Genomic DNA, 15,668 nt, shown 5'->3' on the forward strand with positions numbered 1-15,668 from the left:
TGGGTGCCAATACAAATTTGTAAAGATGCCGTGATACCATAAATTACTGCAGCATCTCTGGGGTGTCAATTTGTTGCCAGCGCACTGCTGATACTTTACACTGTAACTAGATTTCATGAGTAGTTCTTTCAAAACGTGAGAAGTGTCATAGCGCTAAGGATCACGGTCAGGGTATCTAGAAAAAGTGCATTTATGACAGCATGCATGACACAACTATAAGTGCCGGTTGTCTATGACAACAGATCAAACATGCAGGAATTACTACAATCAACCTGTTCCTTTATGTCGTGTTAAGGCATTTGGTTGATCAATCAAAGCGTCATGTTCCATACTAGCTTCTTCACCTACACTTTCTCACGTGTAGTTAATGCAGATCATCTAAAGCTCTAAAAATGTTCACTAAATTGATTCACCTAAAATGTGTTGGGCTTGCAGTGAGTAATATAAATTCAGGCTGATCTCTCAGTTAGAGTACTCGCACATTGAAACAGGACAATTAGGGCTAAGTAACGAACACATTTTTGTTTCAACTGTCTTCATTTCAGGTCACTTGGGTGTAATTTCGATGCAAATGCGTTGATCAGAGCCCATGTTATCTTTAGAGACCCGATTTGTCACGACGGGACGTGGTTATCTTGAGAAATTGTGCATACCAGTCGTTATACTTAAAAAATTTGATGTCGTGTTAGAATTCGTGAGTACTGTACACTGTTTGTGAATCGGTTTTGATGTTCACATTTTTTACTGGTACATTAAGCAGCGCAGGCTGTTCTTACTGATCTTTTAACCACGCAGGAGATGCTGTTCATCAAATGACAGGCACAGAACAAAGCTTGCAAGGACCACGCGAAACACCTCATATGGAATTCACCTCTGTACAATCTGCAGCTACCATCACAACTGATGCAAGGTCTAGTGCTGCTACAGAGACACCTGAGGCGTCCACGAGGTCAACCGCAGTTGCTACAACAGATGACGCGTTGAAGACAGCATCAGCATCAGCGATGGTAACAGATGAAATCCCGCCAAGCCTCGTAGGGCAGCATGTGTGCTATTATTGTGACTTTTTTTGTGGTGCATATACCTCGTTTGCCTATCACACGAAAACTTATCACAGTGATTGCAAGCCATTGTTCTTGTGTAGCATGTGCAAAACCATGTTTGGTGTCATGACGCAGTACAGGCAACATTTTAAAACATGTAAACAACAGACAGTTGTTGTCTCCCAAACCAGCCCACACAGTGACAGCAGTGCTGAAGATACATTGAGGCTCACTCCTCCTCCACCACAAGAAAGCAGTCAAAGTGACAGCGTAGTTGCTAGATTGACAGGACTCTGTAGGCGGCTGGAAGGACAACACAGATGTCACAAGGTTGTTGTCGACGTTGTTGTTGAAGAGGTGAAGAAGATGTTTGATGTGACTGAAATGCCAATTGATATTGAGCAAATTAAAACTGACCGCCAAAGAAAGCGACACTATCAAAATTTGGGAATCTATGTGCCGCCAACTGAGGTAAAACTCTTAGGGAATGGCAAGGCTTACATTGTAAAGTTAGCAGACCTCCTTCAAAATGTCTTGAGGCACCCGGAAATTGTGGACTATGTAAGAAAGCCTTATAGAATGGAAAATGCCTCTGTGCTTAGTGACTTCTGGGATGGAACAAGGTTTCATTCACATCCCATTTTGCATAAGCACAAAGAGAATGTTGTTCTTCTCAACTTGTATTATGACGACATAGAACTTGCCAACCCAATTGGCACAAAAAGAGGAAAATTGGGTAAGCTCAGTGTCTTCTACGTGACCATCTTAAACTTGCCACCATCTGAGCGTTCTAAACTATCTGGAATTTTTTTGATGGGGACTGGTCACACAGCTGACCTGAAGAAGCACAGTGCCAGGTTAAAGTTTTTTGGAAATTTTATTGAAGTGCTGAGAGCACTGGCCAATGAGGGAATGGTTTTTGACACAGATAGAGGTCGTGAAAGATTTTTTGGTACTGTAATGACTGTTACAGGAGATTCTTTAGCTGCCCATTCATTGGCAGGTTTTAAAGAATCCTTTGGCCCAACTGTATTTCGTTCCTGCCGAACTTGTGTTGAGCCGTCTTCCACTTATGCACAGCATGTCCGACATGGACAGTGTAAGCTGAGATCAGAGACTGATATAAAATTGCAAATGCAGCAACTAAACCAAGCAGCGTCAGTTGCAGACAAAAAGCAGCTTTCTAAGGAATTCGGAATTAAGGGGGAATCAGTGCTGACTTCATTTCCTTTTTTTTTGTTGACAAAAGATGTATTATATGATCCCATGCATATCCTACTGGAAGGCATTATACCAAAAGAAATACATTTATTTCTCAAGGCTGCAATCAGAGAAAAACAGTGGCTGTCACTTAAACAGCTTAATGATGCTATCACACATTTTGTATTTCATCGTTCAATAAGCACAAGTGACAAACCACGGCCTTTTGAAACGGACCTAAAAGTGGTTTCATCCGCAAGCGCCTCTCTTGTGTTGATTCTACATATGCCACTGATCCTTGATGACTATCTTCCAGAAGGGTCACCACATGTTAAATGCCTAGTGCGTTTAGCACAGACTACGCAGTTAGTATTGTCACCATTTTTGTCCGTAGATGCTGTTGGTGATCTTGAAGACATAGTTGCTAGTCATCATGAACTTTTCGTAGCATGCTATGGTGAAGCTGCAGTTTTCCCTAAAATGCACATGTTGGTGCACGTTGTAGAGCAAATAAAGACACATGGCCCAGGGCGTCATCATTGGACGATGAGAATGGAAGCAAAAAATGCCATTCCTAAAGCAAAAAAAATGTTTAACTTTAAGAACGTCCCACTCTCAGTGAGTGAGTTTTTACAGATTAACACATCTCATGCCCTCTGGAATGATGATGGCAGCCCAAAACACCTGCATGAAGCCACAAAAATACCACTTTCAGGAGTTCCTGTTATTCTTTCTTCAGTTTTCTGTAATGCTGGGCTGCCTGAATGCCATGTTGGAGAGACTGGCCTTGCAGTACCAAAAATATCCGTGAACAATGTGGTACTCAGGGAACATGACATTATTGCTTTTGGAATCACTAGTGAAACACCATGCTTTTGCAGCATATTAAGCATTGTATGTTTCCGAAATCAAGTTTTCTTAAAGTGTCAGTTGCAGACCTCAAGTGAATATGCAGAAAAGATAAATGCATTTGTTGGTAGTGACACTTGTCATGAGACTGTAATTGCTCCTGAAAGTTTGCACCTTCCATGGCCAGTGTATTGGTATTCCAGAGGTACCAAGGTGTTTCGTATTCCTCAATGCATATACACTGCGGCACATATACAGCCTGTGTTGTAAGACTTGTTGGTCACACAAAACTTTGTACAAGGTTTGCGTTAAGAAGCAGCATTGGTACCTACATACAAGAAACCTGTTGCTGTAGCTTCAAGTTAGTGCTGAAAGATTATTTTCTAATTCTCAAGTCATATTCTCCTGTGTATAAAGATGACGGTGTGCTAAGCTTTCTCTTGACTACATATCTGTTTGGTAGCTGTGAAACAATATTGTTTTGTACTTCATAGGTGATGGTGTGCAATATGTTCCACTGTTGATGGCCCACGTTTATTTGTCACATTTGGTTTTTTGTGCATCTTACGTCGTGTTTGTGAACTGGTAATCACTATTGAGATGTGTATCCTGAAGAATGAAATTACAAAGTCTGTTTTAAATTTTGCCTCCCTACAGTCTACGCTTTCCAGCGTCTGGTGGTCTGTTGATAACCGCCTACCTCAGTTTTCACCAGTTGTTCAGCCACTACTCAATGGATTGGACCTGAGTGAAAGTGAGCACCGTCGACAATCAAGGCAGCTCCGCCATGAACTTATTCACTTTCTTGAGTATGTATTATAATTATAGTCCAGTGTTGAATTTCACATAATATCTGCGTACTCGTTCATATATCTGAAAGAATAACAAATACATTCTTGTACAGTATAGTAAAAGCATAAACTCAGTCAGCTGGTCGTGTAATAAAAAACTAATAAGATCATCATCTAAATGATTGATCTAAACATACCATGCTTGTTTATAATGACAGAACATGAATTCTTACCATCGTTAAGTATTAGCTACTTTATGCACACTTTATCAGATAAGCTTTGTTATTAGGATCAGTGCAATTTGTTTTGTTTGTTAAATGTGTAAGCATTGCCACGCCACAGATGCATATCTTGCCAGGTTGAATGGAGCACTTATAAGAATGCCCCACATGAAAGCACATTCAGAAATTTGGCACATGTTGCGCAATGCTGATAGTGTCATTATAAAGTCGTTGAGTAGACATTCATTGGGCCCTTGGTAGCATGGAGGGCCAAGGTTATCGTAGTCTCCTCCGCCACCTGAATGTGTTTCATGCAAACGGACGCTGTGCTAATCAGCGTTCCATGTACATCTACAACCAAGACTGCATGCTTATCTTCTCTACTGTGCTTGGCCGCATCAACTAAGAGAATCAGCTTTATGTGGGTTCCTTCTCTTAAGGATGGTTTTTTGTCGTGCAATTCTCTAGCCCTCATTTTACACTGAATGAATGTTTCTTGGTATGGGTTCTAAAAATATGGTTAGCTTCCCTAGACTGAGGGTGCCTGTAAAGCGGCGATTGCTTGGGCAGTACACCTGCCTCGTCAAGAATCTTATTGCCTGGCTTAGTTAATGAAAGCCTAGAGATCTGTGTGGCATGATTCACCTCGATTAGTTCATGAATTGTATTGTGAAGGACAAACTGTAAGAGCTTTTCCATGCTAGTGGACTGTGGTAGGCCAGGTATTCTTTTGAGAGCGGACCCAATGAGCGTATCAAGTTTGTTCTTCCCAGCTTTACTTCATTTGAGGAAAGGCGCCATATAGGTAAAATGACTTTTGAACAAGGCATGGAAGACTGAGTAGGTTGTTCTTGAGTCACCCCCTTCTGTTCGCAACTGTGACAATAAGTCTGTGTATATTGTCCGCCAGTGCGCCGAGCTTGTTTAGTGCTTCTGAATTACAGCCTTTGGCATTGATTAAGATTCCCAGTGAGTGTCAGCCTTATTGGGAATTTTAGCACACCAGTAGTTACGAGTTCACATGCAACTGCTCCATGTGAACTAATAAGAGCACTGTACATGCTACCCTATATGGTCACTTATTTTAGGAACCTGGTTATAATTAAATGTACATGAGTGATCACAACTGAAGTGTTTACCCTAATTATTTTTCAGTAAAAACGGCTTAATTCAGGATGAAAACCATGCCATCCGTCGGTGGAAATACTCTGCTTTAGGAGAATCTTTAGCATCTGTGTATCCAAACATGCTTTGGGAAAGAGCTCAAAAAGACAAGCAGGGAAGGACAAAGTCACCAAAGGTAATTTTCAAATTGTACTTGGTTTGCAAACACCTTTTTACTTCATCCAGCTATCTCTCCCATTGTACTGCATTTTTTCATGCACTGAACATACGGCAATCTCAGCGAAGGTCAGAAAGCAGTAAATTTAAAAAGTACTAGTATTTGAAAAGTAATCACAAGGATCCTAATGGGTGTTGTACGATATCCTTAGTACAACATTTCAGAGTTTGTAGAGTGTTGAAAATTTTTTTCAGAAGTCATCTCAATGTTAGTGCGTATTATAACATAACTTAGCGTATAACTTAACGACAGACCACATTGCCACCCTGTATGATGCACAAACTCCAACTGGGCTTCTGTGCACCTTGGACATGATGAGCATCTGTTATACCATTGCTGCAGTCACAAAGACGAAGTCCAGTTGTCCAAAGTCTCCAGCGACGTTTGCTTTCTAACATTTTGCAAGGGTTTATTTAATATCTTTTTCTAAACTTGAGTGGATTTTTGGTATATTCCACACCATTTGACAGAGTTTTAAAGTGAGCACATGGCGCATGTCTGAGCAAGTACTGAAACAATATTGTACATATAACGACGTCATTATGATTGTACCAGAAATTAATCTAATTTGAAACAATTTTTATTACTCTGAAGAGCGACACGTATCCATCAATGCCAGCTAGCATTGTGGAGGTTCACTGCAGTGGAGTATGAACATAGGTCGGCAAACTCACTCATGAGTCGAATCACTCATACTCACTCAGACTCAGATCGGCCCGTGAGTCTGAGTGAGTCCGTGTGCGTAATATTTTGATAAGTTTGAGTCCAAGGTGGGTCAGGGTCAGAAAATTTTCAGTGAGTCTAAGTCCGAGTGAGATCAGCTGAGGAAAATGGTGAGTCTGAGTCCGAGTGAACCTTAAGTGCCAAATATATTTGTTGAGTATGAGTGAGTTCCACCTTTTAATGCCGACCTATGGGTACGAATGCGTACGGATGCATACTGACTGTACATACCCAGCGACTGAAGTTAAGGGGAATGGAAAAGAACAACTTTATGAATGTCCGTCAAGATGTACGCGAACGTGCTTAGGGCTCCCATGTTGGGAATAATAGGCCTAACCTGACAGCTGCGTTGAATGTGGTGTATTAAAGATTGGTCCACGCCCAGTGGCATATACTCGGTTGACTCAAGCTGACATCAGATAGTTTCACTGATGCACGCTACATGCCCAGTGAGCCCTGTTGACATGAGTGAGGCTAGGCATGAATAAACACTAGGGGTGTGCGAATATTCGAGTTTCGAATTCGAATCGAATAGTGCCTAATCGAATAATTTGATTCGACCTTCGAATAGGTAGTATTTGAAGTTTCGAATAATTCGACAGGACGAATATCTAAAACGCGACAAAGGCCAATAGTGCAACTTCGTTAGGGTGGGGTGGCACAAACTAACAGTAACGTCGTTACAGTAGGCCCTCCGTTAAAGCTTTCACTGACATCCTGGTTCAAAAGCGAGCACATGCTGATCTTAATGGAAATTATGCAATTTCCGCACGTAGAAAAACACATGAGAAAACTGTCAAGCCATTCACAACTTCGTTTGCGAAACGACTTCTTGCGTAGTTCGGTGGCGTATGCAGCAAGCGCCGTAAAACGTCCTGACTTTGGCCTGCGAAACCCTCGGCCATTGGTTTTGCATGTAAAAATTTGTTCACGCTGTGCAGTCGCCACTGCCGCACCGAACCATTCGTTCAGAAACGTCCATCGTTTCGGCACGCAGGTAAAACGCTGCTGTGAATGGGCACCCGAAGTTTTTTGAGTCCGGAGCACCCATGGCGATGAAGCACATTAACGTTGTCAGATGAGCCGTATGGCGCGACCATGGGGAAACAAAACTAGATACCGTACCCCCCTCTCTGAGGAGGTTATGAGTGGCGCTGCTGACTGGAATGGCGGCTCTTCTATCAACATGCTTGCGCACCCATAAAAACTGAAACAAAAGCCACTCCCGAACAAGTGCGTAATAAAACTGTCGGTACGCCGTAGCGTCGCTGATTTTTTCTTTGTCTTGCCGCAAATGGCGGTACACATTTCGTGTAAATATACCATTCGATATTCGATATTTTTGGCCACTATTCGCCATTATTCGATTCGAATTCGATTCGAGGTGAAATTTCACTATTCGCGCACCCCTAATAAACACACATAACTATAACTGTGTGCAATTGCCAAAGAATGCTAATCACAATAGAATACCAGCATGTGTGACTTCCAGAAAAATTTATCTTAAGCCTGCCTTAAAGGTGCTTGTGTGTGATGATCAGCACTTTACTACAAAACTTGTCAGCAGTGTTGGTTTTCAAGTCTATAAAACTGACTGGATTTTACAAAAAAGTATTGCACATTACAGGTACCATATGGACAATTGAAAAAGCAAGCCGCTTGTTTTTGCCCGTTCTTTTGTCTGTACCTGTTACAGACGTAAAAGTTCACATGTTTGCACATTTCCAATTTTTACACACATACATTCTTGGTATTCTTTTAATTACGTATGTAATTTAAAGCTGGTTTCATGCAACACTGCCCAATTTCAGAGCGTGTTCATTTCACGGCTGGCGGAAGCAAGGCGGCACAGGGGTTATAGGAGAGCAAAGAAAGTACCCTCACAGGCCCAGGTTGCTGAAAATGAAGACATAACAGAAGAGTTGGATGCTGCTGTGGCATTGTCAGAACTTTCAGTAAGTTTTAATTGCAAAATTGGAGTAATGTGTTTCTTAAAACTGCCCCAAACAATACTGGACACAACATTGCTTGCTGCTTTTCATGCTTTCTTTTTCACTGCAGACAAGAAAACAGGGACACAAAAACATTAACATAATTTGTTTGTACATGTTTTACTGTCCCTATCGTTTTAACAGAGCTCAGGAAAAAAAATAATAGCTTTAACAAACCACACGAATGCTCTTAGCTGGCGGTGCCGATATGAAAGAAAATTTAGCTACACTATTTTCAAACTATTATTCGGGACGGCTCCTGCGATACAGTTACACAGGTCTAGAGCATTTCGTCTATAAAAAAGCATGTTTCCACTGGTTGAATTTTAACAAGGAACTAAAATATGCTCTGTGTACTGTGGCATGTGACTTGTCATGTGCACTGCTGTTGCTCACAACAGTATCATTTGCTATAAAGGGACATTAAGGAAATACATTAAACCACGCTCAAAATTTATTGAAACATTTTTTTTGAAAAGTTCATTTTTGTTAGTTTCACTGTAACGTAATCATTGGAAAAGGAATTTAATACTGCATAACTTTCTCATCTACTCTTGTGTAAACTTGAATGTCATAGATTTCAATGAAGTGGTAATTGTGTTACAGCGATTGTTGTTAAGTGACGGTTGCTGAAAGGTACTCAGCTTAGTCTTTTGTTCGTTGAGAAAAAAGTTTATTGATAGTAAGTGCAGTGCATATGCTCTTACTTTCTAGGTCCTTCAAGCAGCGGCCAGTCCAGCTGGTCCTTTCGACGAGGAAAGGATGCTTGTTTTGTTGCGAGCCTCGCTAAGTGAACGGAAACTGAGTCCTCCACCATGTTTGCCATGCTACTTTCTGAATGAAGACATTGTAAGTGTCAACACAAGAATCAGAAACTGTTGCATCTAATATATATTTAGCTAGTGAGCTAGCATTTTCGCATTTTCGATGGAGGCGAGAATGCTTGAGGCCCATGTACTTAAATTTATGTGCACGTTAAAGAATCCGGGTGGTTGAAATTTCCGGAGCCCTCCACTACGGCTTCAGGAGAACTTGGGTTTGACCGAGTTGGTGCTTACTGTCCGACATCTTGACTGCACAAAAAAAACGAGGACAAAGGGAGGTACGACTACACGGGTGGTGTCGTCGTACCTCCCTTTGTCCCCGTCTTTTTTGTGTGACCAAGATCTCCACTAGGGCATCTCTCATAATCATATCGTGGGTTTGGGACGTTAAATACCAACAATTATTATTATTATTATTACTTATTCTGCTGCTCTACCCAGGGGGGGGGGGGATAGTCAATGTGTCTGTCTCACAGTATCGACTGTTAGTGACATCTTCATTACCCTTGTTGCTGCTGTAAGGAGTATCACTTTATGTTTGCAGATCTCCATCGAAGCAGAGCTTCGATTTGAAGACAAAATGTCAAGTATGTTGGCACGGTTGCGCTTGGCAAAAGAAGTTGTGTCAAAAACCTGCGGCCGCGAAATGGACTTTGTTGACATTGATGATTACTTGAAGGGTAATCATGCCAAATATGCACTGATAACACTGGTAGGCTTTTCATTTTTCTGTTATTAGCCTTTTCCGCATTCCGTACTTTTAGCGGTTCTTCAGTAAATATGTCGTAAAATATTGTAGTGTGCGTAAGGTGGGATATCTGTCAATTTCTTGGATGGAAAGAAATGGTGGCAGTGGCAGGTGTGTAAAAATCAGTCGTGGTGGTACTTACAAGAGCAAAATAAACTAAGCTTTTAAACCAGGGTATAAGCACAATCAAGCCAGCTGCAATAATGGAAGCCTTAGCTTGGCAAAGGGAATGCATATCTGTTTCAATATTTTTATAGGCTGATACTGCTGGTTGTCGTGGAGTGGTAAAGTCTGGCTCATTTGTTGTGGTAAATGAGAAATTAAGTGTCCGTGCATGATTGATGCACTCTACGGTAATACTTACAAGTACTACAGGCCTAGGCACAAAACAAGAAAGATGAATGCTTAATAACAATGTTTGCTCGTCCTCGCAATAAAATGCAAGGGGAGCAGTTTTGTAAAGGCTTGTTCACACATGCGACTAGCACCGGTAACGTGACTTAGTCACAAAGCGTCTGTTCGTAAATTTTCACAAATGGCTGCATTAGCCCAGTCAATTGTTGCTTGATTTTTCAGTCGCAGAACTCTGAACCAGTCAGATAAGCAGGAACATTACGTTGGCTTAATTTATGGAGCATTGGTAATGCAAGAAAAAAATGTAGCACAAAACAACACTAGCATATTCAAGGAACATGGGTCCAGCGCTGGGAATAGCATCAGTTCCGTGTTCCTTTTCTGTCCTAGTGTTGTATTGCGTTACATTTCTTTTCATCCAAAGTCATGAACCAACTAGCCCCAGAAAATGTTTTGCTAAGGTAATGCAAAGCAACGTGAATCCTGTGCAGCAGCCGATATAGACCGCACACAGTCTTGGACTCTGGTCACTTTGAGTCTCATTTTTACTAGTCAGTCGCAAATGTTTGCGTGACCAGTGCTATTTGCAAGTGAATGAGCCTTTATACTGGACACAACCAAAGGGCCTGGCAATTGCACCCTTTATGACCCTTCAGTTCTGTTTTCTTTTTTCTTTTTTGCATAAGATTAGCGAAATGTCATTTCACCATAAAAATTATACCAATGTCACTTTTGTGCAAATCTTTAGTTGCCTGTGTTTAGTGGCGTCTATCCTTAAATGATGTTTGATTGTGTCAATGTAAGTGTATGTTGTAAATTGCTGTTCTTTATGCCCCTACTCCCGATTCATTTTGTAGAGCCTCCAGCTGTGGTCAAAGTAATGTAGCAAAATTTTATCATTATTTCTTCTTGCACGTTGTATTTAAGTTTTCAGATACGCTTTATAAAGCACCATCCCTATTTTCAGAACACCAATGCATGATCACAATGTAGACAAGAAAGAAAGGATTGACAGCACTAGTGCTATCGTAGTGTCCTTTCTTTCTTGACTGTGTCGCAATTTTGCACTGGTTTTTCGACTATGTTTGATCATGCCCAAGTTTATGGTATTCTGTTTATATTAATGCATGACTTTCTGGGACACGCAGAACATGTCAAACGAATTTCTGGCAGCTATTTTCTTCAAAAAGTGTTCACTCAGGCTTCGTTCACACTTAAGCAGTAGGAGAGCAGAAAGGCCAGTGTGGGTTTAAATTGTGTTCTGTAGTGGTTCGCAACATTCACATTTGTTCTGCTGCCACAACCACTAATTTCGCCCAGTCATGATAGGCCATCAACACTGGTGAAGCCAGGTAGTTGACGGGTTGAACCCCCTTCCCAAAAATATTTGAATTTTCTATGTGTATATATAGACGTACACATACATAAAGAGTAGTTGACCCCCCCCCCCCCCCCGCCCAAATTCTGCCTTTGCCCCTGGAAATTCAGTCCAGTGATTGCATGCCACTCTTGCCTCTTTTCTGTGCCTATTCCGTACCAAACTTTAGCTATGCATGCAGACCACACACAAGGTATAATTTTAACCTTTTCGACTTGTTTTTTCTGGAAAAGCATCGGCAATAGCTGAAAAATGGACATACTGGTAGGGGTGGCAGTAAGAGTGCCCAACTCTGCAAAAGTGAGATGTGCGAGACAGGCAAACATATCACCATTTCTCATGTTGTATGCTCCTCTTCCTGTGTCCAGTCTTCGTGCTGATTTTTCCTTCGAAGTAGCATGAACCAGCTACTTCAGGAAAGTGTACTACCAACATATCACTGTTTCATCTTCTGCTCTGTCCAACTCCTTCAATATCTTAATTCACATTTGGCTCTTGAAGAATGCATCCGCGGAAAGGGAGAGGGTGGAAGTTTTGTCATGGAGCATGAGGTACTTTCTACGCATGTCGTGTTACCTCGTCTTTTGTTCGTGTATATTAGCGCAGTTAATATGCCTTTAAGGTTTCTGATTGAATACATGAATTGCCTTGACCCCTTGGCAACCATTTTGTATTTGTAATTGCAAGTTTACATGCTAGTGCAGCCAAAGACCATCTTCTGGTAGAGCAGGAACGTTCCATTATTGCTCTAGCAAAGAAATCTGTTCAAGACCGATGGGACTCGCCACTTGGTTTTCCATTTGCTTAGGTGGCTAATCAAGCGGACTACTAGCAAGTTCTGCTGCTGCCATCTGCTTCGAGCACTAGTGTGAATGCACCTTAATAGAAATCATGTCTCCGTCTATTCATTTTTGTGCAGACTGTACAAGACCTTTCTAATTTGATATCTATTTCAGGAAGACTTCTCTGACGAAGACTCTGCAATTCCTGGCCCCAAAGTTTTTTGGGGATTGTCTTCACAAAAAGTCTATTGTGGAAGCCCCAATGAGGTTATTGACCTGAAGTATTCATCCTTGGAAAAGGCCCTCATTTTATGCCTAACAGTTTACTACGTAAAAGACCTTACCTATCCCTCGGCATTTGGACAAACTCTAGGACTGCTTCAGAGTGTTTTGGTCAAGACAGACAAGTTTCCCCAGTGCTGGGCAAACAGCAAGCTTCTGCATATTTTGCGCCAGTTAAAGTGAAGCTGGATGCACAACTTGTTACATTTTCAGTGTACTCTTTCAAGGTGCTGTTAGAGTGTACTAGAACAGGGGAGTGCTTGGAACGAGCTTCTAAGAGTGAAACCGAAACAGGGTCCATCTGCTTGTGGCAGTGCAATCGGTAGTCTGCAATGCATCGTCATTTAAGAGTTATCCTTTGTTTCTTAAAACTAGCTTCAGTTACTACGTGTTGCCACAAAAAGTAACGTGAAATGTGAGGTGAAATAGAAATTTTACAGCGTAATTATTTGCAGTACCACCGCATAGCATTCAACAACAACGTAAAGCATGGCTTCCGAGATGTTTGTGAATGTCAAACTTGAAACGGCAATTCACATTTTATGTTACTTTCTGTAGCTACACGTAGCAACTGAAGCTAGCTTTAAGAAAAAAAAAAACAGCTATAACAAGTGACACTGATGATAAAAACACCATCTACAACTGCATTTGGAACCTGCATCTTTTGAGTGGGAAGCAAGCATTCCACCAATGCACCACTTTCGTGGAGATGCGCACGCACACCGCTGACGGCAGCACCACAAGTGGATTGACCCGGTTTGGGCTTGACTTTCTGTAATGCGGCCGTTCCGACCACTCCCCTGTTCTAGTACACTCTAGTGCTGTGTTACACAAGCAGTGTTTGATTTTAAGAATATTATTTCTTTACTGGAGAACAACATTCTTACGACAGTGCATAACTAGCATTCAACTAGCTTTCAGATGTTGTGCAAATGACGCAGGACAAAAGAGCGATGCAGGTCACACGCATGCGTCACTCTTTTGCCCTTTGTCATGTGAGCTATGCCTAAGGCTTTTTGTATGACATGCTTGACGTGCAATTTATGTTAACAATTAGATAGGCAGTGATATCTTCTGTCATTTATTTGCAGTTGTGAATAAATGCCCTAGATTCCAAAATCATATAAAGATACTGGAAAGCTTCACAGTACCCTAAATATTTTAATGTAACATGCTTTTATGACCAGCTTTTTTTTAGTTTCACAGAAGCTATACCAAGTCTTGTTAAGACACAAAAAGTTTTCATGAGGGAGCAGAGTGTTAATACATTTTCATGCTCACTCTGGCCCACCTGTAGCTTGCTCACGAGTATTAGCTTATGGGGCAACTGAGTGAGCTGAAAGGAGTGCTAAAACATTGTGTCGTGGCTCTATGTGGCCTTTTTTTCCTTTTCTTCTTTTATGCCACCTGATACAATTTTGCCTCTAGAAACATAACTGAAACTTGTCTCTAAAACACCTGTTGATAAGAAATTTGTCATCATGCTCTGAAATATATATTTTTTTCTATGGTTTTGAAATTTTGTGTTCGTTTAAGGCACGAGATTAAAAGAGTGCTTCATCAGCTCTACTTTAGGGTGTATGTTGGGAGCACAACTTTTCTAGTCATTTGTCATCGCGCTATCAGGTCGAAATGATATGTTCGAGAGTGAAGTTACCACTAATTTGTACCTTAGGCCACTCTAGGCATGTAGCTATGGTAAAAAGAGGCCAGCTGGATCTCGTGCCTTTTCTAGAAGACTGCCTTCCTTAGTTTCAAGAGGTGTGAGGTTGAGTAAACGCAATAAGTGTTTTATTGACACAGCACCTGGTTTTGCTTTAGTCGTATGTCCTGATAGTGGTGAGAGTTTATTAATTCTCTTGGTCTTTCAGTATGGGCACACGGCAAGCTTTCTGTGCCTTCAAGTGTTTTTATTACGCCCATATAAGGTGATTACAAAATGTGTATCACGAAGTGATGTGATATTTTCAAGGAAAAGCTGTGATAGTCCTACCCTTGTGAATAATAGTGCTCAAGTCGTAGTACTCTGGTGTTGGTGCATGGCAAGCTTTCTGTGCCTTAAAGTGTTTGTATTATGCTTATGTTTCAAAATGAATGTCACTAAGTGCCATGACATTTTCTAGGGAACTGCTGTGATATGGCTCTGCTCCCGTGAATAATAGCGCACAAGTCATACTACATGTGATCTTGTTCACTTTGTACACTGTGCAGAAAGGGACTCCGTACGTGCAAGTGCATGTCTTTGTGTTAATGTGACGATTCTTACTGTTCGAGTTTTAATAAACTGCGATAAAATTGTTTGTTGTACGTGTTCATTGAAGTACATGAATATGTCATGCAAGCAAACTGAAGAACAGAAGCAGTGCATACAGCACAAACATTTCATTTAATGGTACACTGCTTATAGTCAATCAAAACAATTCAAGAAATCTTGTGCTACAATGCTCGGAAAATGATAAAATTGACAGGGAAGTAGAGACAGTGCACTGGTTGAACATACGCCGGAAGCTGTAGTGAGTAATGTTGTCTATTGGAGTGTAACCGAAAAAAAAAATCGATTGTATAAGTGAAGTCCAGGAAAGCGAGGCCGACAGTTGCAGATGTGCTAATTCCTTTCAGTACTCTGCATGTGCACTTAAGTATTTTAGTGGAGCCAATCTTTCAACTCCATGAGAGTTGCTCAAGCACTCCTGCATATAAACAAATTATTTTCACGAGTATATATAGGCATATAGGCACAAGGTGAGCAATCAGAAATGCCGAAAGGCTCAAATACCTTTTCAGTAGAGCTTCTTTTTATTTAAGAGAAATGTTTGTAAACAATGTGTGTGGTCTTATGGTGCACATTGCCTCTGATATTTACTGGAAATTTCATATGAAAGCTGATGACTGAACGTTAATTAACATAAGAGTGCCTAGTCTGCGACCGTGCTGTATACAACTGATCAATATTCGAGAACAAGGTAATGTGCCAGTGACAAATACACGTAGGCAAGGGCAAAACGGTGGTTGAAACGGCCTCCAACTGAACCTGAGAAAGTGGGATGAAGGTCGTCAGAGCTTCGGCTCTGACGGTCAAACTGGTACTTAGCCGCAGTTATGTACTCGTTCAACGCAACGTGTAGGGATAAATGCTGTCT

General features: G+C 41.2%; 2 protein-coding genes across 3 annotated transcripts in view; both read left to right on the forward strand.

Annotated features, from left to right (window-relative positions):
• The window catches only part of LOC119372294 (uncharacterized), a 405,280-nt gene that overhangs the window by 345,906 nt on the left and 43,706 nt on the right, over positions 1 to 15,668 (forward strand). The window lies entirely within an intron of this gene.
• On the forward strand, positions 563 to 15,340 carry LOC119372295 (uncharacterized). 2 transcript variants are annotated; one of them, XM_037642771.2, is made up of 7 exons: positions 563 to 1,007; positions 3,750 to 3,901; positions 5,260 to 5,404; positions 7,981 to 8,124; positions 8,875 to 9,009; positions 9,529 to 9,696; positions 12,421 to 15,340. In XM_037642771.2, the coding sequence occupies exons 1-7, from the start codon at positions 813 to 815 to the stop codon at positions 12,709 to 12,711; spliced, it is 1,230 nt and encodes a 409-aa protein (XP_037498699.2). In that variant the 5' UTR covers positions 563 to 812; the 3' UTR covers positions 12,712 to 15,340. The 2 variants fall into 2 exon arrangements, with proteins under 2 accessions (XP_037498699.2, XP_049275811.1); XM_049419854.1 differs by lacking the exon at positions 12,421 to 15,340 and adding an exon at positions 10,944 to 11,532.

The sequence above is a fragment of the Rhipicephalus sanguineus genome, chromosome 10 (genome assembly GCF_013339695.2).
Source record: "Rhipicephalus sanguineus isolate Rsan-2018 chromosome 10, BIME_Rsan_1.4, whole genome shotgun sequence".
NCBI lineage: Eukaryota > Metazoa > Arthropoda > Arachnida > Ixodida > Ixodidae > Rhipicephalus > Rhipicephalus sanguineus.